Source organism: Lampetra fluviatilis, chromosome 21, assembly GCF_964198595.1.
Source record: "Lampetra fluviatilis chromosome 21, kcLamFluv1.1, whole genome shotgun sequence".
In the NCBI taxonomy this organism is placed as follows: Eukaryota; Metazoa; Chordata; class Hyperoartia; order Petromyzontiformes; family Petromyzontidae; genus Lampetra; species Lampetra fluviatilis.
The window spans coordinates 5,944,341-5,968,255 of NC_136295.1; the positions used below are offsets into that span (position 1 = coordinate 5,944,341).

The 23,915-nt window shown below is 43.8% G+C and overlaps 1 protein-coding gene across 1 annotated transcript in view; it reads right to left on the reverse strand.

Moving 5' to 3' along the window:
• The window catches only part of LOC144938100 (uncharacterized), a 37,684-nt gene extending 16,189 nt beyond the window's left edge, over positions 1 to 21,495 (reverse strand). The window contains exons 1-3 of the mRNA XM_078865798.1: positions 21,300 to 21,495; positions 2,915 to 2,957; positions 1,038 to 1,129 (exon numbers count right to left, since the gene is read on the reverse strand). Coding sequence (XP_078721924.1) covers positions 1,038 to 1,129; positions 2,915 to 2,957; positions 21,300 to 21,393 — 229 coding nt within the window. The 5' untranslated portion in view covers positions 21,394 to 21,495. The remainder of the gene's footprint in view (positions 1 to 1,037; positions 1,130 to 2,914; positions 2,958 to 21,299) is intronic.
• Positions 21,496 to 23,915: the final 2,420 nt, after the last annotated feature.

The following is a 23,915-nucleotide window of genomic DNA, read 5'->3' on the forward strand; positions in this document are numbered from 1 at the left end:
GCCACACTGCCCACTACATAGCCCTACAAGCCTATGACACCTGCTAAGGGTGGTGGCCACCCATTAGAACGGTATCCATGGTAAAACCTGCTTAGCTTTCGAGATCTAACGATATTGTGCGCATTCTGAGTGATTTGGTGAGAGGATTATCTCAGATACCTGTTTATATTTCAGGCTTTTATAAACAGGTTATCACACGCCTCCTTTGTTCTCAGCCCTAAAACATTATCTTGCTTTTACATGTTTACCAAAAGAAGCGGTTGAAGCTAAATTATTCTAATTGGAAAAAAAAAATGTGGAAACGCATGAAGATGAATTTGATTAAAAGAGTTATACAATTAATTGATGGTGAGGATTTAATTCAGACTTGTGTCAGAATGATCCACTGTACAGTAATTACATTTTACTTTTAATTATAAATGTGGCTGAGTTTTCTGTATAATTTGCCTGAGTTTTACATCTCTTATTTCTATACTGAGTATCATTCCCATAAATGTTTAAACTTCTTAGTTTTTCTTTTTAATGACAGTGTATCATATTAATTAAAGAAATAAATACGTTAACTTTAACCATGCATGCCTGCATTGGATTTGGCACAATGTGAATGTGAATGTCGGATTTAATACGAAATCTGACATGATACATGAATGATGGAAAAAATATAAACAAAACATTTGCACATATGGTGCAAAATTCCACCATATAGCCTTGACAGACTGCAGAGACAAGTGCTGTGAGCGAGCACCTATTAAGTCCGGCATGCCACACACCGGGGTGGGTGGCCTGCACCACGACCTTTGTCTCCCGAATGGAAATGTTTATACACTGCACCAGATACTCATTTGAGGCTGGATCGACCTAGCGGAGGCCCAGGACCAGTTCAGATAATCATCACTGATGTTGGCCGAGAGATCGGGAAACACCAATGGCGCAGACACACAAACACACACAACGCCACCACGAGCCAGGCAAGAGCAAGTTATTCCGTAGACAAACGCACACTTGGCTCCATCGACATGGTCAGGGTGTGGTCTCACCTCGACCAGACAGGACGGGGCTCCCAGCGCTGGGGCTTTTTCTGTCACTGTTGAACACGAGTTGTGAGTCGTCCTCTTCTGCTCCTGCCCAGCTGCAGGATTTAATGTGGAACCAGGTAACTGTGTTTTTTTTTAAATCCTTTATATTAAGTTCACTTGCTTGCTTGCTTGCGCGCTTACGACCGTGCAAATCTTTCGGTCGTTTTTTAACCCACTTCCCGTGATCCAATCGAGCTGACATTTTGCACAGACTCGTTGTGCGTGACAATTTATTTTCGTGAATTTTTTTTCCCAAAATTTTACACTTTTTAGGTAATTTTTTTTTATATTTAATTACCAATTGCTTAATGGTGGCAGGCAATCATCTGACCCATAGGTGGCAGCCATCTCAAGCCAGAGAACGAGAGGACTCTAGCCGCCCATTTCAAAGACCAATGTGGGCTGGTTTGTGGCCCATTGAACACGCATATAAAGGATTTATAGTGAAAAACTTTGTTTTTACGGGTTAATTTTAGCTGTGTTTCTGCAACTGTCTTGACCACTCTTCATTTCTGACATTCGAAGCCCACTGGAACTGTGCCACTTTAAATTAGACATTTAAAATGTATTTATTTCGCACGACTTTCTCTGTTTAGTTTGTTGTCCCTCCCCCACAGCTCCGATTAGTGCGGTTGGCTGCGTACGGTACGAAAAAAGTTCAACATACATACAAAGGACAGAATACATATAGAAGCACTAGGTAAGGTAATCCATACATCTTTCCTTTTGGAAATTAGTTTCCAATGACGTCAAAATTTCGGGTCAATCCAAAACAACAACACAATTCAGATTGTCAGAAATGTTTTACTTACGCCCGATTTTCACATTTTTCAGATTCATCCCAAAATTGGGAACACATCCCTACTTCCCTTATTGCATACATTACAGCAATTGTTATCCAACACTTTGCACTGTTGAATCATATAAAGGATGGTGAAAAATGTTCTGGCCTAAGATACTACGTAAAATGCCAAACCAACTTCATATGTTTTTGTGGCTGGGTGGCTCAAGTAGTGGACTACTGATCTGACAACACTGAGATCTTGGATTTGAAACCTTTAGCCACCCACAATTAAATATGGTTCTCAAGTGCAGTTAATGGATGATCTCAGGCCAGTCACTAATGCTTGCACAAGTTAAACCATAATTTTAGATTTGGCTTTTCACCTGATTTGGCAAAATTCCAGCTCTGAGAAAATAAAGGTTCAGTTTCACTGCCAAGGGACAAACATCTGCAGCAGGGTGCGTGTGGTTTCAAGGTCACTCGAAGGAATCTTTGAAGTAATTCTGTGATATCATCTTCCACGGGATATTCACGAACATGTACTGTTCTGAATGGACATATAATTTGTCTCATGACATGGCACTGACTGCACAATGGAACAAAAGTAGTAAATAACATTAAAATTGAAAAATAAAAAATCATGGGCAAATCCTCCTCGTGGCAAATCACTGCGGCACAGTTTACCTTCACATTCATTCTTATCCTGTCTCACATCACATGGTGCCCCTACGTCTATGCATGCAATGCAGGAGAAAGTGTAGATATTGTGAGTGCTCATTAAAGCAGATATCACACACAAGGCAGGGTTGGGTCAAAACCATGTGCACACCACGCACACACGTTCGGTCGTGAAATATACATGACTCTCAAAAAAGTTTATTTTGAGACAAAATAATAAAGTTAGATTTGCAAGGCAGACTGAAGGTGGGAAGATTGTGCCACTGTGCACGCAATTGGAATGGCCCTGTGTATCAGACATGTGACCTGTGCCAAGTGTGTTAACAATATATCTTGACCAAGAAGTGAGAAAATAAACGGATGTAATCCTCCATACCTGGATGGGCAGGCACCAGGGGCTGGCTCTGGGTTTGCCCTAGCTGTGGGAACACAGACACACATACATATTAATGAAGACATACAAATGCCTCCAACCAAATCATGTGGAATGTGCCCGATCTCATCCATTCTTGAAAGCTAAGCAGGTTGAAAGCCTGGTTAGCACTTTGATGGGTGACCACCATGCATGACATGTTGATTTAGGCTGCAGTTGGCAGTGCACCAACACCTTCACCAACACACAACAAAGACATATCCCTAACCCAGTCACCTGAGTTAGATTTCAGGCCATGGCTGAGATTGGTGGAAAGTGATAACTCACATTGACCTGTGTGGTTAAGTACTTATTATTATTATTGCAGGTACACACGTGTACACATATGAACACATACAAAAAGACAGACGAATAGAAGCACTAACTTTTAATATTACTAGAGACGTTATTTAAATGATTCACTAAATTTTTTCCAAGTAGGCTAATATTATGCAAGTGGCAGTGTAAAGCTCATCACAAGTTATATAAGACAGCACCAATTATATATTATGGTTTATTTTAGTACTGCAGTAAAGTATTGTTTCATATATATACTGTATTAACCATATTCTTTGGGTCTTTCGGTAAAGTCACGTAGATAGATTTCGATTTAAAGCTTTCGTGACTGCAGGGATTCATCTTCTTGGTTCTTTCGGTAAAGTCACGTAGAATGGAAATAATAAATAATATAATAATAAAAATAAAACATAATAAAATTGCAAAATGTTGTATCATTATTTTATTATTTTTATTATTTTACTATAAAAAGACAATTTTATTTTTAAAATTTTATTATTTTATTATTTCCATTTCACGTAGATAGGTAAAAAAAATAATTTTCAAAACTACGACGTTTCGATCGCAACACAAGGGACCGTCATCAGGTGGTGAAAGGGGGTGGGGGGGGAGCCACTAAAGGCAAGCTGTTTTAAAGGGTTAAAATTAGCGTTGCCCAAGCGTCCTGGTATCAAAACGAAGTGAGCGGGGCACAAGTGCAATGGGGCCAGCACAAGCGGAGATGGTTATCTTAATGTGAAATCGGAGAATCAAGAGAAGGGTAGACGCATGAGCCGTGGAGAAATTAACAACTTGTGGTACGCCCAATGCAGGGATTCGTTAATCCACTGACTGCTTCATACAAGCCTTCCCATACTGTGTTGATCGCGTGGGTTACCATACTTCACCAAAGTGGTCGATGCATTTTGGTAAAGGGGAGTGAGGTTGGGGGTTTAGGACAAATTTAAATATCGCTCGCCACTAATGTGAGCCATGGTTAGGAATCAAACTCGGGTCACGGCGTCAATAGCACAATGGGCTAACCACATACAAATTTATTTTAATTAATCGCCAGTTTATTACTGGATAAAGGCCTCTCCGCACATCGTGTCAATTATGGGGGTTATTTAACCATACTTCACTATGCTGGTCAGTGCTGCATGGGGAATAGGGGAAGCACAGGACTGGATCAGTTCTCGATCTGCAGTGATGTTGGCCATGGCCCTTAATCAAACTCATACACGAAGCACTGCACCAAAGAACACATTCATATTTTAATTTACTATACTGCATTGAAAAATATATATCAGAACATAACGCCTCTTTCTAAAATTGTTTTGTTTTAATCTTGATTTGAAGCTTTCGTGACTGCATGAATCCATACTCTTTGGTTCTTTGGGTAAAGTCACATAAGTAGAAAAAAAAACATCACGACGTTTCGATCGCAACACAAGCGGTCGTCTTCAGGTACAAAAAAATAATGCAGCAGTGTAACTGCTGAACCAGAAAGAACACAATAAACAACCAATACCAATAAACATGATAAACGACATAATAAAATTACGTTGAAAGCACACAAACATTCCAAGTCAACGGAAAAAAAACAACCAGCCATGGTCATCAGAACAGCGTATCCTCACAAATGTCCCACGTTCACTTGGGGCAAACATTCCACAACATTCCCAATAATTCTGCATCCAGTCACCACAGTTTACAATTTTACTTACTCAAAATCGAAAAAGAAACACCCTCACGTTTCGATGTTCTACGTTGAACAATAAATATATATGTGTCGGACTGTAGATATTTAACGTCGCGTAATCAAAATCGTTGTGGGCACCACTCTGATATAAATATACCGCTGGATGTTGTTGCCAACATTTCCAAATGAATAAATTATATAAGTAATAAAAACATTCAATGACGGGGATGACGATGACGACGAAATCGATGATGAAATGTAACCTGATAACAACAACAAAACCAATTCTCACAATGACGACAACAACAACAACAAGCACGTGACCGCCGTGCGCGTGCGTCAAGACGGAGAGGCTGGTGGCACGCGCGGCACCAAGCGAACAGCCGCATGAATTACGAAATATGGAAATTCATGGAAAATCCGACAGAATCAGACGGTGTATTTATACTGGAGGAATCCGATGAGATGTCCAGGATCGTGTTGTACAAGCTATTATTGAGTCTTTCGGTAAAGCGACATAGATAGGTTCAAAGAAAATAACAAAAAATAACAAAAAACTACGACGTTTCGATCGCAACACAAGCGGTCGTCTTCAGCAGCTTGTTATGAGCACTACAGACAGCCATTACCATTCTCTCGAGTTGAGTTTTGATCGCAATGAGCCAGGTATTAATTTAAGTCAAATATAAACCATAAGATAGAGCCCAGCCAAAGGTGTGTAACATTTATACGCAGTACTGTATTTCCAAATAAGGATACGTGGTTTTAAAATTCAGGACTTGTAAGTTTGATAAAGCTGAACAAATTCATTCATGACACGCATGCTATGGCTCTTTACACATTGGAGAGATAAATGATAAAACACCAATGCGGTAAAACCACGCGATTAAATATAAACACACTTTCACACTACAAATACAACAACATAATTACAATGCAATTTTGATTCATACAGAATCTAACTGCAACAGCAGTTAATACAATTGGACATAAACCCATACACAACTGAGAGCAGACACGTAAATTATTGCCAATAAATAATGAAACAAAAGCTTAAAGGTGTGCAAAGAAGCAAATATTAAGAACATCTACAAGTTAGAGACATACAGTAAATATAGGTAGTTCCAAAAATAATTCGGCTTGGACAGGATATGTTGCAAGATGGGATGATGGGCCGTGGCTTCAACAAACGATGGGGTGGCAGCCAATAGAGGCATCTGCCAGAGAGGACACCCACTGTGGAGATGGAGCGATAACATCAGCTCGTGTGCAGTAGGTAAAAAAATGAAATTAAAATTAATAAAACAATAAAATCACGACGTTTCGGAGGCAACACAAGTCTCCGTCATCAGGTGGGACCGTCACAGCCAGATTTGCTGCAGCAAGTGATGCAGCAAATCTGGCTGTGACGGTCCCACCTGATGACGGAGACTTGTGTTGCCTCCGAAACGTCGTGATATTATTGTTTTATTTTTATTAATTTTAATTTCATTTTTTTACCTAAGTGACTTTACCGAAAGAACTAAGAGTATGAATCCTTGCAGTCACGAAAGCTTCAAATCTAGAATCGTGTGCAGTAGCCAGGTGAATTCTTACATCGAGAGACCGTGAGGGATGGCGATGGCTTAGGAAAGCCTTCATCCAGCAGCAGATAGATCATGGCTGATAATAATGATGATGATGACGACGAATGAATTAATATGCGAAGCAAATTTAAACAAGGCCTTTTATTGCCGATATATTCTGTTGAACTTAATTTCCGCGTTACGTAACGAGTATTAGCCGTGTCCAATTTCAAGTCGTTCCGCTTAGACTGCCATCCTCCGTACCACAAGCCGCTTTCCACGGCAGCTGTTTGGAGAATTTGGCATCACACTGAGGCAGCCTTCACGCATGACACAAACAAGGGGACCAGGCAAAAACCTTATAGACACCCTGCCTCGGGCCCAAAATTATGTGGGTGGATCATAAATCCATGCGTTAGCAGTTTATCTCCAGGTCTCAGGAAGTGAAGAGGTAATCCAAACCTGCGATATGACACAAAGGCATAGGGGGGACGGAAGGAGGGCACAGGTGTCGAGAGAAATGTAGAGACAAATCCCTTAATGGTGAATGAGGCGACATTTTGGTGAAAGAGTATAATTTTTTATACGAGTGTGTTTGCGCAAAACCCCATGCACACATTAATGGTGGCACAAGAGATTTAACTACATATAAAAAAATGTATGAAACTGATTTATTTTCAAGTCTGTCGGCGGTGCAAATAGCTTCGGCTCCTATTCCTGTCCGGTTGTGCGATAATTGTTGGGGAGACGAGACATTATACTTTTTTATGCGGGAAGGGAAAGTATAAGTAGGACGTATGTAAAAAAAAACAAAGTTAATTTATAGAATGAGAATAGAAAAACATTATCCCATCTGGCTAATCCCTTTATGGAGCCAATCTCAGCCACTCTAATCTATTGCTCCCGAACATTCAGACGTTTATCGTTGTCGTTTCACTCTTAATTTACTGTCGTGTCAAACCCAGTCAGCACCCTTTTGAGCGCGCCCGAGTCTGTCTCCTAGTCACGCACATAAAAGCTATTTCAATAATCTACAACCTCTTGTGCAAATAATTACGTTCGAAATTGCAACTTGACCCATTCTCTTAATGTCTCATTTTGTTCATTGAAATTAGTGCAATTCCCACTGACAAGTCAAGTTTCAACAGGACTACAGAGGACACATTCATACACATAAAAAAACACAAACCCTATTTTTATCCTGCATAAACCACAGTACGTCTATAAAGATACCGGAGCACGAATTATGTTGATTTTTTGGGGATGCTGCAGAAATTCTGCATTATGCAGATTTCACAATTTTCACAATCATCATCATCATCGCAGTCACCTTCTTCACACGTGTGCCTGCCTCCATTCCAGTGATTGCGACCCCCCCCCCCCCCCAAAAAAAACCCCCCACTCTAAGCTTTCCATAGAAAAATGTTGTGGAATGAAGGCCACAAACATGCGACGTGAATTGGTGTGGCGTGGGCCCTCCCTCGTTACTCTCCGCCCAAACCACACCGCAATTCCGCGCAATGACAAAAACGCTTCCACATTAATTGTGGAGGCTCTCGGCCTCTGGTTGGTTCTGCCCTAGCCGCCGCACTTTAATCCTTCTCAGTTTGAGCCATTCTGCAATTGTGGCGTCAGAAGTAGCGTCAAGGACATGGTATTGTAATGGCATCAGCCCCGCATGAATCGCAAAACCGTGGAAAGTTGTCCACATTTGTGAACAAAATTCCCATCTTTTTGGTTTAAAGCTTTTGTGACTGCAGGGATTCATATTCTAATAAAAATGCCCATCATTCTGGCCAATAAGTTGCAACGCTTTGCCAAGTGACTCTTAAAGTGGGCACAGAACACAAAGGGGATACATAGCAAGGCAAATACCTCAAAAACCCTGGCCTGTTTCTCTTCAATACTGAAATTTGTTAGTGCAGCAGAATTAAATACACTTCTTATGTTAGGCTGAGTTGACCTAGAGTAAGTCCACACAAGCACAATGTGCACGATCAGAAATGGCAACGTAAGCTCACTTGGTAATGCACAGCAGCAGTGAGCACTTTACTGATGATGTGACCTGTGCTATACCCGCATCTCCACCTCCAGCACGACCACTTACACACGTGCACACTCAAACGTGAATAATTACGGGAAGAAAAATGACTGCGCACGGCCAATCCGTGCATTATAGAACCAGCAGAACAAGTGCAGCTTCTATCGCTTTCACCGCTGCACTCACTTTCTCTCCCACTATTTCTCATGATGCCCAAATTAACTTCCATTGGCACAGATCCATTGCGAGGGAAGGCAGACAAGCCACGTCTTTGTTACACACACACGCTGTCTGTCACAAACCAGCCTCCTGAAAGCACACATTTATTCTCGCTGGCATTGTTTTGTAATACACCCGTAAAAGACACACAAAGACAAATATCCCCCGTATAGCCTGAACAGACTGTTGGGGCAAGTGCTGTTATCGAGCACCTATGAAGGCTGGCACGGCACACGAGTGGATGGGTGTCCAACACCACGCCCGGCGATGTTTACACATTACACCAGGTACTAAATTGAGGCTGAGTCGACCTAGGTGAGGCTAAGGACCGGGACCGGTTCAGATAATTGCCACTGGTGTTGGCTGTGAGCGGGAATCGAATTCGGGTCACCGGGTTCGTAGCGCAGCACGCTAACCGCTACACCACCGCTCCCCACTTACACGCACACTCACACAGGAGGCAAAGCTGCTACCAGCTGCGTGTGTGCATAACATTTGGAAATTTATACTTAATCTTTGTGAACCACTTTGTGGCGACGCCCGTGCGTGGGAAGCTTCTAAGCCTGAAATTGCAGTTGCGTCGGGAGGGAGATGCCCCAGGAGGTTAATACTTTAACCTACAACTGGCAAAGGCCTCATTTACCGATACCTTCCACGAACATACACTACACATGCATACACGGACAATAACAGGGTCTTACAGAAACAACGCGTAGAATTTTCTTCACGAACGTATTAAATGGAAAATTAAAAACTCTCCTGTATAACAAATATACAATGGAGGTGTCATCACAGCGATGCACCACTGATACTCCTGGCACAATTGTCTGGCTCAACCACCTCAATGTTCCTTTCCTAACATCCTCAACTAACACATTGCTTCTAAGTTCTTTAAAAGTTCGTGTTGTGTGGCCTACAGTATTTTCAATATCATCACAACTGCACGGGTAATAGTACCACTCATTCAGAGCCCAGTAATTTCCATGAATATTAGCTTATATATGTTTTTTTTTAGCTGAGGCAGTTATAATGGCAATTGTATGATTGTGGTGGAGTGTTTATCAAGCGTTGACATTTCAGTAATTTCTTCAGGAGCATAAACTAGATTAGGCTGAATGAAAAAATATATATAATTAGGATGAACGATATGGAAATAAAATGTGCATCTGTGCAGAACTATATTTAAAGGCATGTCTACAACCAAGTGACATGAAGTCTGCCTGATCTTGTCAGGTCTCAGAAGCTGGAGAATGTTTGAACAATGTGACCACCAAGCACAACAGGTTATCATAGACTTCAGAGCAGACAGGGGGCAGCGTAGCAAATTCCATCGTTTTAAAGTAGTACAGTACTGTACTTCTATGATCTCGCGTCTATGCACCCTGCCTTCACCAACCTCCACTGACCAGTATGGTTAATCTTCTTGGTTCTTTCGGTAAAGTCACGTAGAAGGGAAGTAATAAAAAAATACAAATAAAACATAATAAAACAATTCTCACGACGTTTCGGCCACAACGCAAGCAGCCGTCCTCAGGTGAAAACCAGGTCTGTCGAGGCGACAGCGTCTGAATGAAACAGCACACGTGCTTGGAGCATATATATAAGCTGGGTTGGAAGGGGGGAAAAGGGCGCCTTGACAAAAGAATATGCATATCAAGAGGAATTGAGCTTATTTATGGGAAATGCAGGTATGTTTTATTATGTTTCATTTTTATTATTTTATTACTTCCCTTCTACGTGACTTTATCGAAAGAACCAAGAAGATGAATCCCTGCAGTCACGAAAGCTTTAAATCGAAATCAGTATGGTTAAGTTTGGTGAAATAAACACCACGATCCAAACGGCATGGGGGAGGCATTCGTCCAGCAATGGTTCAACAGAATAAATGTATGTGCAACCTGGCCTGACCCTCTGTTGTGATGGTTCAGGCTTAGTGAGGACCTGCTGCAGTGTGGCCAATATCACCACCAGTGACCATGGGAGGGAGTTGCTGTGTCTTTGGCGGTGGCTACATTACCTCTAAGGCGTGAAACGAGTCAAACGTTAACATTGATTCTTACAGTCACGATGCACGCGTCGAAAACTGGATTGGCAGAGGGGCTGTTCGCGTGTACGTGTAAGGGCATACAGCAGTGAAGCTAAATGATAAACTGTACATTGGATGTTTTGTTCTCTCGCAGCAGCAGTAGCGATGACGCTGGCAGGATGGGCTGGTGAGCTCTCAAACGTGGCCAAAGTGCCTCGCACAGGGATTTTATTCACATACTCCATTTACAGCGATCGATGCCCGTATCCCGTTACTTGCAGAGCGTGCGGCGCCAGTGATTTGTGTCGCGATTAGAGCACCGAGCTTTAATTGACCAATGGCACGGGTTGCGAGAAGAGCATTTCTTTTCAGCCATATACGGTAGTCAACTAAACTACCTGCAGTATGCTCTACAGCAGCGGTCCCCAACCTTTTTGGCACCAGGGACCGGTTTCGTGGAAGACAATTTTTTCACGGATCGGGGGGGGGTCATCATTGGGTCTTTCCCCCTTTTCAAAGAAGCTCTCAGCGACGTTTGTTTGTTTTACTCATTTTGGCTAGGGTTAGCAGCTTGTGGGCTTACCAAAACTGTGGCTAGGGTTAGAGCTTGTGGGCTCACCAACACGGTGGCTGAGACAAGTGCGCAGTGCGGGCAAGAGGCGCGGACAGGAGTGGTAAATAAAATAATGGGGGGGGGGGCCACGCGTGGACTCACCGCTCTCACCTCCTGCTGTGTGGCCCGGTTCCTAACAGGGGGTTGGGGACCCCTGCTATACAGTACCTATCAAGCTGTTGCCCGAAGCATGATAACATCTATATATATAAGCTCAAGCCTCCGGTAAATCAAGTAACTTATGTGGCCACCCCCCACTCTGAATCCCTCCCCTCTCTCCGCCCCCTGTGGAAACAGACGTTTCTTCGTGCAGATCAATTCTGCTTGCACCTTCCTTCATTGCCCTCTCTCATCTCCGAGGTCTTGGCCCAGTCATTCCTTCTTCCCCTCCTCCCGTTCCTTCCTGGAACTCCTTCTTTCTTCCTGCTGCTCAGATTGAGCCATGTCCTCTTTGTCTGTCATGTTTCCCTGCCTGTCCTCTTTGCACAACTGACTCCATTTTCCTTCCTGTGGTGTGCCACGGGTAAAATGTTTCGTATAAAGTTCACACTTCGACATCGAAAAATAAAACAATTATTTAGGTCCGTCAGCCGCATGAATCTAAAGATGTGTTTGATCGTTTTGTAACGAAACTAACCCTTGTCTAAGTATGTATTAGTTACTACCTACAACGTTTATGCGTTCTCGGAATTACATTAGGAGACAGACAGAGGCACCCGTAGATTAATAGGCACATGCAGGTTAGTTAGATTGTTCAAACTGTTCGTAAAAGTAATTTGGCTTGGCCAGAACACGGCGCTTGAATAAATAATGGTCGATGAATGAGACTGGCAACAGAATGACAGCCAAATAAAAAACACTGAGGATGACCACCACAGAGATTAAGCAATGAGATCAGTTCACGTGCTGGAGCTACATTGAACTGTGGGTGAGGGATGCCGATAGTGTGGGAATGGCTTCACCAAGTAGTCGACAGATCATGCTGATGATGACAAAGTTATAATTCTGTATATAACCAAAGTATAATCTGTGTAAGCTATAACTGTTCTCGGCTTGCATGCCAAGCGTTCCATTCCCCGAGGCTAATTTTTCCATTAATTCACATGTGATGTATTCAGTGTGGTGTTCATACATGTGGCAGTGAATTCATGCTGAAGTAAGTGTTTGGTGAATATCACACATTGTCAATCTATCCATAGGACACTGACTACTTCCCACCAGGTGGTACTATATTTTATCAACCTTGAAGGAATTATGGACGAAGTTTACCCTGGATATTGTTTCCAATAATTCTCAAAACTGGAAGTTCCACTGCTCGCCTAAGTTTACAATATCCGAGGCCCATATTCAGGTATATTAATAATTAATAATTCATCATGTGCATATCTAACACGTATAACATAACCAATTTAAGCCATATAGTCTATGTGCTACACCCATACATGGGACTTGGAATATATGCATAGATTGAATCTAATTATTTGCAGGCATATATATTCATTACTTTTTTATGAACAGGTACTTTTGTCTTGATTTTAAGGTTTCGTGATTGCAGGAATTACTCTTTGGTTCTTTAGGTAAAGTCACGTAGAAAGAAAATATATTAAATAATAGAATATGACGTTTCGATTGCAACACAAGCAATCGTCATCAGGTGGAACTAAATTTGAGAGACAAAACACAGACACGGAGACACACAGACAGACACACAAGCAGAGAGAGACAACGCAAAGACACACAGAGAGAGACACACAACATAGACACTCTGTATGTCTCCGTGTCTGTGTTTTGTCTCTCTCTCAAATTTAGTTCCACCTGATGACGACTGCTTGTGTTGCAATCGAAACGTCTTATTATATTATTTAATTTAATTTCTTTCTACGTGACTTTACCGAAAGAACCAAAGAGTAATTCCTGCAGTGACGAAAGCTTCAAATCAAGTTTGAACCACCTCTACGGGGAGGATGTAAGTTTGTTTTCTCTCTCTGTGTGTCTCTGTTTGTCAAATTTCACACTTAGCTTCTAATTTAGCAATCTTTGGAGAACGTAATCAACCAGGCTATGCGTTAACTGTGTGTTTGCTGACTCTCTGTGTTGCATTGCATTATATTTCCAAAAATGTGCTACGTTTTTTTTTTCAAACTGCCTATTTCTCTCTCGAAAATTTTGCAGGCTCTCATAGGTCCATTCGCTCTTTCTCTCCCCCAGCCGCTTCGGGGTGGATTTCCACACAACTCTCTCTAAATTTACCAGGCTTGTTGGGTCTTTCTCCCCCACGGCCGCTGCGGGGTGGATTTCCACACAGCTCTCTCATTGACATGCTAATTTCTCTGCTCCAGTAGACCCACCTCTCTCTCTGCCCCCCCCCCTCTCTATTTAAGGCCTCGACACAGATGCATTGGCTCTCTGTGTGTCTATGTTGTGTGTCTCTCTCTGTGTCTGTGTTGTCTCTCTCTGCTTGTGTGTCTGTCTGTGTATCTCCGTGCCAGTATTTTGTCTCTCTCTCAAATTTAGTTCTACCTGATGACGTCGTATTCTATTATTACATTTATTTTCTTTCTACGTGACTTTACCGAAATAACCAAAGAGTATGTACTTCTGTCTTTCAGCTTGTGGCACTGGTGCTGTTACTTTATATAATATCTTGAGAAAAACACATATTCCAATGATATATGAATCCACATTGTAAATTCTTGTAATAGTAATCTCTCCCCTGCTGAAGTAGTAGATGTTGATTGTTCCACAGAGCTAAGCTGTATAGCTTGGTGTTGGAGTTTTCCAACAGCTTTAAAAGAGACTACGGTATTTTTTTTACATTACAACTCTATTGACCTTAAAAGTAAAAAAAATCCACACCACCCAAAGGCTGCATTTGAACGTGCTGGAAAAAATATATGGGGGTTACAAAAGGACAATTATTCATAGTAAGGTGATTTGGGGAGAGTGGGAGTTACGTGGGGTGATAGTTTTAAATTGCAGCAACCTTTACTGGACAGCTTTAAGCCACTCAGAGGTGCCACACAGACTCATGTATAAATAGCATGTGAGCAGCAGACTGTGGCAGGGAGATAACCCCACTCAGTAGTGGCACGGCAGATTATTGGTGGTAGGGCATTGTTTGAATTGGGTCAGAGAGGTGTTTGATTTGCCCTGGTATTTCTACCAGAAGATTTCCACTCTCCTTCATAAAACATCACCTACCACACCAAAACTTACCTTACCAACATTATTTGTGTCTCCCTGTAAACCTCAATATTCTCTGAAGAATGAAAGTCGGCCAAAGCATCGAGAGTTTCCTTTCCGCTCAGTGACGGTAAAAAAACAATAGTTTTATTAAATTTACTTGTTATTTTATTAATTAGTTCACGGAAGCTGCAACCTGATTAACTTTTCCTTGAGGAATTAAACAATGTGTTTGTGACACTGCAATAACAGTGGTGCATAAGCATGGAAAACAAAAAACTCACAACATTCATCAATAATACTGCCCTGAAATGAAATGAAAAAATATATTTTAGGTGACATTTCAGGCAGTGGTGCTTCTTCATCGCACATAATGGGAATCAGATTGGCAGTGTGCGTCATTGGACCCGATGGTGGGTCCAAGGTAGAGGAGCTTATCAGGGCTTATCTGACTCTCATTGAGACCCTGGAAATTTATATTTTATTGATAATCATTAGAGGCAATACATTCAATACAGTTTTTATTGTTAATGTAGGGTCCTATTTTAAAAGCTTGAAATTTGGGAACCGACTCTGCCTGCTTCCCCCTCCCCACCCCTCCCCCACTTCCAGCCAAGCCACAAGAACGGATGCCTTGCTCGCACAATTCTCGCTTGACAGGTACAATCGCCTACACCATGTCATCTCCGTCATTCATACAGAAAGCACTCGCTTGTGACAGTTGTGGCTGCACACGGATTTCTTGAGACTCAGCATGGGCAGTGAGCCCTGGCACGCAATCATGAATGGGAAAATGTCCTCGTACATTGCTGCAATTTTCCATTAATTGTCCAGATTTGTCTGCGACACCAGCACACAATGGTATACCGGTGAACAATGTCATGGGCTCGATTCAGCGTGTGCACAAATTAACACACGGCACGCTTGCGTTTATAGCATAGTGCAAGCACATGCAGTTTTTTTTTTCAGACAAGAGACACAAACGCATTATGTACCACACCCTGCTGACACGTCAGCATCCACAGAGAGATCGGAATAAACGTAAACAAAAAATACCTCACAGCAATTAAAACTCTACCACGTGATTACAAGGGGGTTGTGTGAGGTAGCAGTTGGGAAGGCAGGCCATTTAAAATGCTCCTCGTGGCTCTCCGTATATATTTGGTGACTAAATGTGGCGTGCTCTGCTAAACAATGATAAACAAATGTGTTGGGGGGGGGGGCGGCGGCGGCAAGAGTACAAAAGGACGCCCCGAGAGTTGGAAAACCCAACATCAGGTGTGGGCATCAGAGGCGTCCCACTGAGTGCAGGCGGAGGGCAGACATTTCTCGTTCCCCTTGCTGGACTGACCCCGCGCAGTGCGTGTGACGACGGGCTTTCATGTGGGCGGTGCTGTTGTCTTGAACACACTGTGAGACACAGAAAGCGCTGCTTTGTGTGAGAAATCTCTTCCCCGTTCTGACCAGTACTTAGCGTAAGAAAACGATCACGACACCTGTACGGGCAGTCCTCGACTTACGAACGGGTTCCGTTCCTGGGTCGCCGTTCGTAAGTGCGGGCGTTCATAAGTCAGGTGTCCGTAAGTCGAGGACTGCCTGCACTACAACATAAATATTTTTTTCGTGGATTTAGGTACGTTCCTTCTCAGAATAACGCTTTATTCTCATGAAACCAATTTCAAACAGTCATCCAGGACGCTGTGAGCATTACCTCCGATGAGTACGGTTGGCATGGTCACGTGCATCCTACATATGCAACCCACAGACAAGAACACAACGATCTCTCATTGGCCCTTATGAACTGTTCAGAGAGGCCCTATTGCCACAACGCACAGAGAGATTATAATGGTTAGCACCTTTGTATTCGCAGTGTTGACATGAATAAGCATGTTAATAGTCTGAGTGGGTGACGTCTTACTTCCAGTTACATTTTAGCTCCTTTATTTTATTAATTTCATTTAAAAAACAACAGCTTCTTATTATCTGCAAATGCTTGTAAAATCCCAAGCACGACAACCCGGTATAACATTGTAATTGCACTGTGTAGTTAAATACATTTTTTTTTTAATCATAGCATTCATTTGTATTCAGTGTTGAAATTCTGTTAAATGTTTATGGGTGGTGGGGGGTGGGGAAACACTCGAACGAACAACTGAAATAACAGCGATAGCATTCACTTGTTTTCTTAACTGAGAAAAACACACGTGTATTGTGCATGCTCCGACACGTTATCACACAATGTGCACGGGCTGCTTTTGTGATGGTGCCAAGCTGTGGCATGCCGCGTTGAATCGAATGTCCGCTGTTACGTTAATATCTCATTTACGATGCGGTGGCAGAACACACGACCATGCACACGTTGAGCACATGGTTACGAGCGAAGCCCTCGAAAACGCGAGGTGTGTAAGTTTTTCTGCTGATTTTGAACATCGCATTATTGTACCGAACACGGCTCGTGAATTATTTCCATTATTTCGTGCATCGGCCACCCATTGCTCAATTTCAAGATGATGCCTGTTCACAGGACGTCTCCAGTAACTAGAAACCTAATTCTCAGCGCCTGCCTCACACCTACTGATGAGATTATTATCCTCGAGAAGGAAAGCTTGCCAAGATTGAGTTAACCTAGGAGAGACCCCATGCTTCGTACTACTTGCAGATATGATACCACAAGTATCTCAGATATTGTTGCCCTGGTGCACTACCAAGTACCCATCACAGATGATACTGGCAAAAAATGGATCCCATAGATACCCACCACAGGCTAACCACACCTGGGCATTTATTTATTCTGCTTGACCAAGTTGACACCCGGTGTTGATTTCTGTTCTTGCGGTCTCATCACCAACACCACGTCACCATCTCGTTTTAGGTCTTCTCTTTTTTTTTGCCGTGCCCCTAGGTGCCACTCCACTGTCTGTGGGCGGTTAACTTGATCTCCTCAATTCTGCACACATTTGTCCAATTCCTCACAAACTAATTTCCCCCCAATTACATCATCATCACGATCCATAGGCAGATAGCCTGTAGGTGTCCGCTGCACATTTCGTCATCTGATTACAGCAACAAAATGTTATACTCTGAACCTCGAAGTTATTTTATACTATCTTTACATTCAATTTAACCATCCTCCTTTTGCAAACTCAAATGTCAGAAGATAATTTTAGAATAGCTTTTTTTAAAGTCCAGCCCTTTCACCAGTAAAGTACATGGTGAAGGTGCAGCCCTGCAATTGCTTGCTCATGCCACTGCTGGCAGAAGCATCTCCACTGGAGGGAGCTGTCGAGATCCCTACAAGAGAGTAATAGGCCTACTACTCCATGCTGGGCAGACATCCTGGAAGAGGTGGTAGTATCCGAAATTAGCACACCACCACACGCGATCTGGTGTGCCAATTTATACTGCTGGGTGGACAGAGACAGAGGGATTTAGGAACTTGCACATTCCTTCAACTGCCGCGCCCCAAGATATCGAACTTGGCAAGCTCTTGGTTGCAATTACCAGTGTGCTAACCATTACATCACGGTCGCATCCCAAACAGCAATGCCTCGTAAACAACCAACGACATCCATACATGGTCACCGGGTTGGATTCATTCCCAGCCACAAATGCTAACTCAGACGAGCGTTCAGGCTTTTCAGGCGAGAGAGCCGGTGCACACAGCTGCAAACCATAATTATCGCCACGTTCATGTGAGACAACAGTCAGCACTCTTGGTTCGCTAATGGAAAATTATGACCATGATAGTTTTAACCCGTGCATATTAATGAGAGGCAAAGGCTGGGATGGGTGAACACCTCCCACCGGGATGCAGCCAGTAACCATGAACACAAAGATTACCCATATAGCCTTAACAGACTTTTGGAGCAAGTGCTGTTAGTGAGTACCTATGAGGGCCGGCATGGCGCACAAATAGGTGGGTGGCCAGCACCACACCTGGCTGCTTTTTCTCCCTCGTGGCGATGTTTACACATCGCACCAGGTACTCATTTGAGGCTGAGTCGACCTAGGGGAGGCCCAAGACTGCTTCAAATATTCGCCAATAACCACTGCACCCACCGCCGTGAACACAGCGCAGTAATTCACACGCAAGCGTTTGTACTGCATAAGGCAACCGGGGTTGCAGTGGTGGCGCGGTGGTTAGCACACTCCGTTATGAACTCGGTCGCTTGAGTTTGATTCCCGGGCAAGGCTAAGAGTGATTTTGAATCACTTCTGGGCCCCCCCCTCCCCGTCTACTTCACCAACCCACGCTGTAAAGCATGGTCAAACAACACCCATGACCGACACGGAGTGGGCGTGCCTTCATCCAGCAGTGGATTGACAAAGGGCTATGAATTATTATATAAGGCAACTAAACTAAAAAAGCTGGCTGTATGTAGTGGGTGGGGTAACAATTGTAAATGTATTCACTTGGGATGGCAGAAACTGATTTATTAAATGGAGGCACTCACACGTTCACCTTTGCTTAAGATAGTGGTTCTTAACATTTACTGCAAAATCTAAAATGTGAATAAACACATAGCTTTGATGAAACAAAATAGTTGTACTAACGTGTCCGTGCTTAATTTCTGTTTCGATGATTTACCTTCTAAAGAAATCTGGCCGTGTCTCGCATGCCCAGAAAGGGCATCTCGCACCCCCAGGGGGTGCGTGCACCCCAGGTTAAGAACCACTGACCTAAGACATCGTTTAATTAATGGCTTTTCATAAGTGCCATTAACACATACGTTTCAGCTTCTGCAGAAGGTGATGCAGAAGGTGATACTGAAGGGCATTCAAATGATGCCACCCAACAGCAACATCAAGAGGCAGATGAGCAACACTTCACAAGTGCAAGCCGAGCAAAAAAGCGGATATAATACAGTAAGCTGCCACAGCTGATGCATTCCTCCCCGTCTGTTATAACAATAATTCCCCTTTATTTGTCCACAAAAGCCTCACTGACCCTCGATACTGTTTTAGGAGTGTCCTGCATTGCGATGTTTGACTCGCTTTATTTATGGGTGTTTGTTGTGTGCGAAAAAAATCTGCACACGAATGGACTTAAACGTCCTCTTTAAACCTGAGCCTGTTTTATGATGTCTAGTCCGGTGATCCATCTCCACCCATAACAGACTTACCACCTGTCGATTATATATATATTTTGGACAGTACTTCTTTCAGATAGGTCTCCGCAAGCATTTATTTTGCTTCATTCTTTTTACTCTTTAAATAGCTTGCGTCATTTGATACCGTTGTCTCAAGCACCTGTTAGCCAGAAAATATATGACTCTGAAGTGCAATGCTTTCGTGCTTGACCTTTCGTCCGCGTTTTCTTAAATTCAGAGGTTGCAAACCCTACCCACTCTCTCTGAGATGCACTCCAAGTGCACCTAGCCTGGCATGTACACTGCGGTGTGACATTGCCCACAGCACTCGGTGCGAAATGCTGGAAACGAAGTGAGCAGTGGCATCTGTCTGGCTCAAATATTTGGTGGGCACGTGGGGGAAGAGGGGCGGTGGGGGGAAGAGGGGCAGTGAGGGGGAGGGGGGCGGTGGGGGGCTGTGAGGGGGAGGGGGGCGGTGGGGGGAAAGGGGGGGCACAAATGGTTGCCAAAACGTCTAGTTACGGCTCTGCCACTATTCATAGGAAAATTAAGTTTCTGATGTGGTTATAGAGTAGGAGGTGGTGATATGGGATATATATTTAACAACGTGGCCAGGGATGGCATGACATTAGACCCTCTTACATAAGTGCATTACCAATGGTCATGCCGTGCGAAGTAATCGTATGGAGAGGAACACATTCATTGCACTGTGAGAAACGCCTCTATATTGCATTGGCATGTTTGTGAAAGTGCATTGATTACGAGGCTACCTTTCTATTAGAATCAAACGACACACAGGGAATCCGTGTAAACATTTAACATCGGGACCTTTCTAATGGTTGCCCTCAATCATGTGCAATGTTCTTTATGCCCAAAAGTATATTTCACATGTAATTAGGTGTAGGACATTTCCAATCTCTGCAGTTCATTGCAGAAACGGCATTTCACGCAGCAGACAGGGGGCAATTGCCTGGTAAGATGGTTTAATGGAGGAGACTAAAATTAACCACATTTACATGCCTTTGCCGATTTCAGACACAAAGGATTGGCTACGCTCAGTGTAAGTGTTGTGCACGATCCACGACATGCATGTTTCACTCACTACCGACACCAGCTCGTGCCAATGCAGAAGAGAGCACGCGTATAGCACTCGTTCGCACCCAACAAACATATCAATTCACCTTATACGCCAATGAAAGTTGCCACATCGCGATGAATTTCAGAGGCTCAGCATGCTTGATTGATCCTGAATAGTGCTTAGATGGGCAGTCAGCATGAAAGACAGGTATTATGGGATGTAGAGCTATGTGGGAGGGTAGTGGAGCAACATCAATTGTTGTACTGTACTTATACGCTCTCACAGCTATGCTCTCCACGTACACGAACCGACCCCTCCCCACCGGCATTGCCCAGCGTGGTGAAGTGTTGTCAAAGAAACCCCCAACCACCCATATTCCACGGGGAAAGCCATGATCCAGCAGTGGATTAATAAAAAAAGGTGTCAGTTTTGTTGCCAGATAGAAGGGTAAAAAACCAATAATCATATTTTTTACTGGCAAATGAGGTTCCAGTGGTAATAACCAACACTCGACGTGTGCGTGTGTGCCAGCCACCGACGTCCACTGCGCACGTACCTGGCGTGTAAAAGTCAACGTCCCCGAACCGCACCTGCTCAAGTGCATCACCGCCGTCCGCGGCAATATTCCTCAGGTATTCTTCCTTGACCATAGCTCACGCAGTTATTTTTGTAGTTGTTGCTGTTTATTACTACTCTTACTTTGCTTGGACGATTATCAGAATCGCCGTGAACAACGCGCGAGCTTGCAAGTGCAAAACCGATGGATGTGACTGGGAAATGAGATGGGGATGTTGTGTAAGTGCCCGGGAAATTTGGGGGGGGGGGGGGTGCAGGGGAGGCAGTGGGAATTGTTAAATAAAGCCGAGTATCCTTCTTAACAAGCATCCGCTGACTGGCAAACTCGGAGATTAGCAATGCCTCAGTAAGCACGCCACTGCCCTGACCTCCACTGCACTGCGTCACGAGCAAACGGCATTAAAACTCGCGGTGGAAAATCAGAGCAGTGACTCAAACTGAAATGCAGGAAACTGCGTGGAAGTGATCGACTAAAAAATTGGTAGGTAGAGAGAAAAAAATCAATGGAAGGATGTTATTAACCAGGTAATGCCTTAACTGGTGTGGTTGTTTCCATCATATCTGCCGGTCGACTAGCACCTTTTACTGGTAGGAACCTCCTGGTTACACCAGCCCACAGGGGATTATTGTGTCCGTCGTGCATCCAAAAATGAGAGGGGTGGGGCTGGGTGGAGAGGGGATGATGGAGAGGGGATGGTGGGGAGGGCCTGGGTGGGGAGGGGCTAAGTGGAGAGGGTGGGGCTGGGTGGGGGGTGGGAGGGGTGGGGCTGGGTGGGGTGGGGCTGGTCACACCGTGGTGCCCTTATAAATCTCAATGTTTAACCTACTCACGCCGGCTTGTGCCCACCCTCACAGTCGGCCATATTTGCGGAATACACCACGCCGCCGTTGACCCTGGCCATTGACCGAGCAACCCAACGTTCCTACCAGCTCCCTCCGCAGGAATGTGTTTTCTGTTCCCCCCCCCTGTCCACACTCAGCTTCCCACTTCTAGCCCCGCCCACTCCCCCCCAGCCTCACGTCCTCTTCCCCGAGCGCTCACGCCCCCTCCCCCCTACCCTCCCCCCTACCCTCCCCCCCTACCCTCCCCCCTACCCTCCCCCTCTCTCTTCTCCCCCCTTGCTCCTCCCCCCTTTCTTACCTATATAACCTCTTGCCACGGCAGCTCTCCCGCCTACCTCAGCATTTGCTTGTTGTGGGTGTTCCACCTGATGGGGATTGCTTGTGTTGGGATTGAAACGTCGTGATTTGTTTAATTTCATTTCTACCGACGTGACTTTACTGAAAGAACCAAATAGTAGAGAGAAAAAAGTTGCACCGAATAATGCTGAACGTTCTTTGCACGGAAGCAAACACAAGCGTACTGCGATGCAAGATTATACCAAACTGCATGGTCCTTAATTTCCCCAAACACCATCATATGAAGCCCGTGGCTAAATCACCCAGAATGTGCCCAACTTCATGAAATCTCATAAGCTAGGCAGGCAGGAGCCTGGACAGTGCTTAGATGGGCATCCGCCGTGCAGTGCTATAGGCTACAGGGCTAAAGTTGTAGGCAGCAGGCGGGAGAGCAGCACAACGCATTGTTGTGCTGTATTTCTATGCTTCCATATCTATGCTTCCCTCCTTCACCAACCTGCACTGACCAGCGTGATAGAACAAGTTCAAACAACCCCCACGACCACACGGCGTGAACAGGCCCCGATCCAGCAGTGGATTGACAAAGAGGCTGGACGTGTACATGTGTACCCATAACACAAAGGTTCAAACATAGATGATCAATATTGGTTGAGTGGTTCAAGGGTCAGAACACTTGAGCCAGCATTGCTGACATCCTGGGTTCATATCCAGGAACGCAACATATAATTAAACTAGGTTTAAATAATTGAGTTGACGGACTGAGTCCAGTCATCAATCACTGCACACAAAAACACCCGTAACATTAGACTTCGTTTTTCTGTTAATTTTAAACCAACGCAGCTGAGAATGTGAATGTTGTGTCGATTGGCATTCGAAGAGCAATAATGGCAATAACACAAAAGGTGTTCCCCATGTGTGGCTAAAAATCTAATTTAACTGACTTCAAAAAGTGCTTCTTCGAAGACCAGTTCCTGAAACAGGGTGATCCACTGCTAACTGGGAGAGCTGCAAATGTAAAATTCTGTCTCGTGACCGCACGACTGGAATGTAATTGATAAAATAATATTGCGACAACAGTGGCATTATTCACGCTACTTGAAGAGATTATAGCATGTCTAAGAGAATGCCTGTTAATAACAAGCACCTGGGGTACCATCGTAGATCCCACCGCTCACAGAGGTAGACACTTCCTATGCCGACTACAGAAATAGCGATGACTCATTGTTTCCTCTTGCCGTGGAAGAAGAGCAAATACATGTCACCGAAGGCAAACTGGCACTGAGATATTGCATTTTTCAGCTGTGCATGCAAATATTTCTGTCGCGTATATATGTGCACATTTTTGTATGGTGATATAATAACTGCACGCCAGGCATCAATCCTCAGTTTTCATGTGTTTTTTTTTATAATTTAATGAAATATTAACTATGTAATGTTTATACCCTTTCTTACCCAG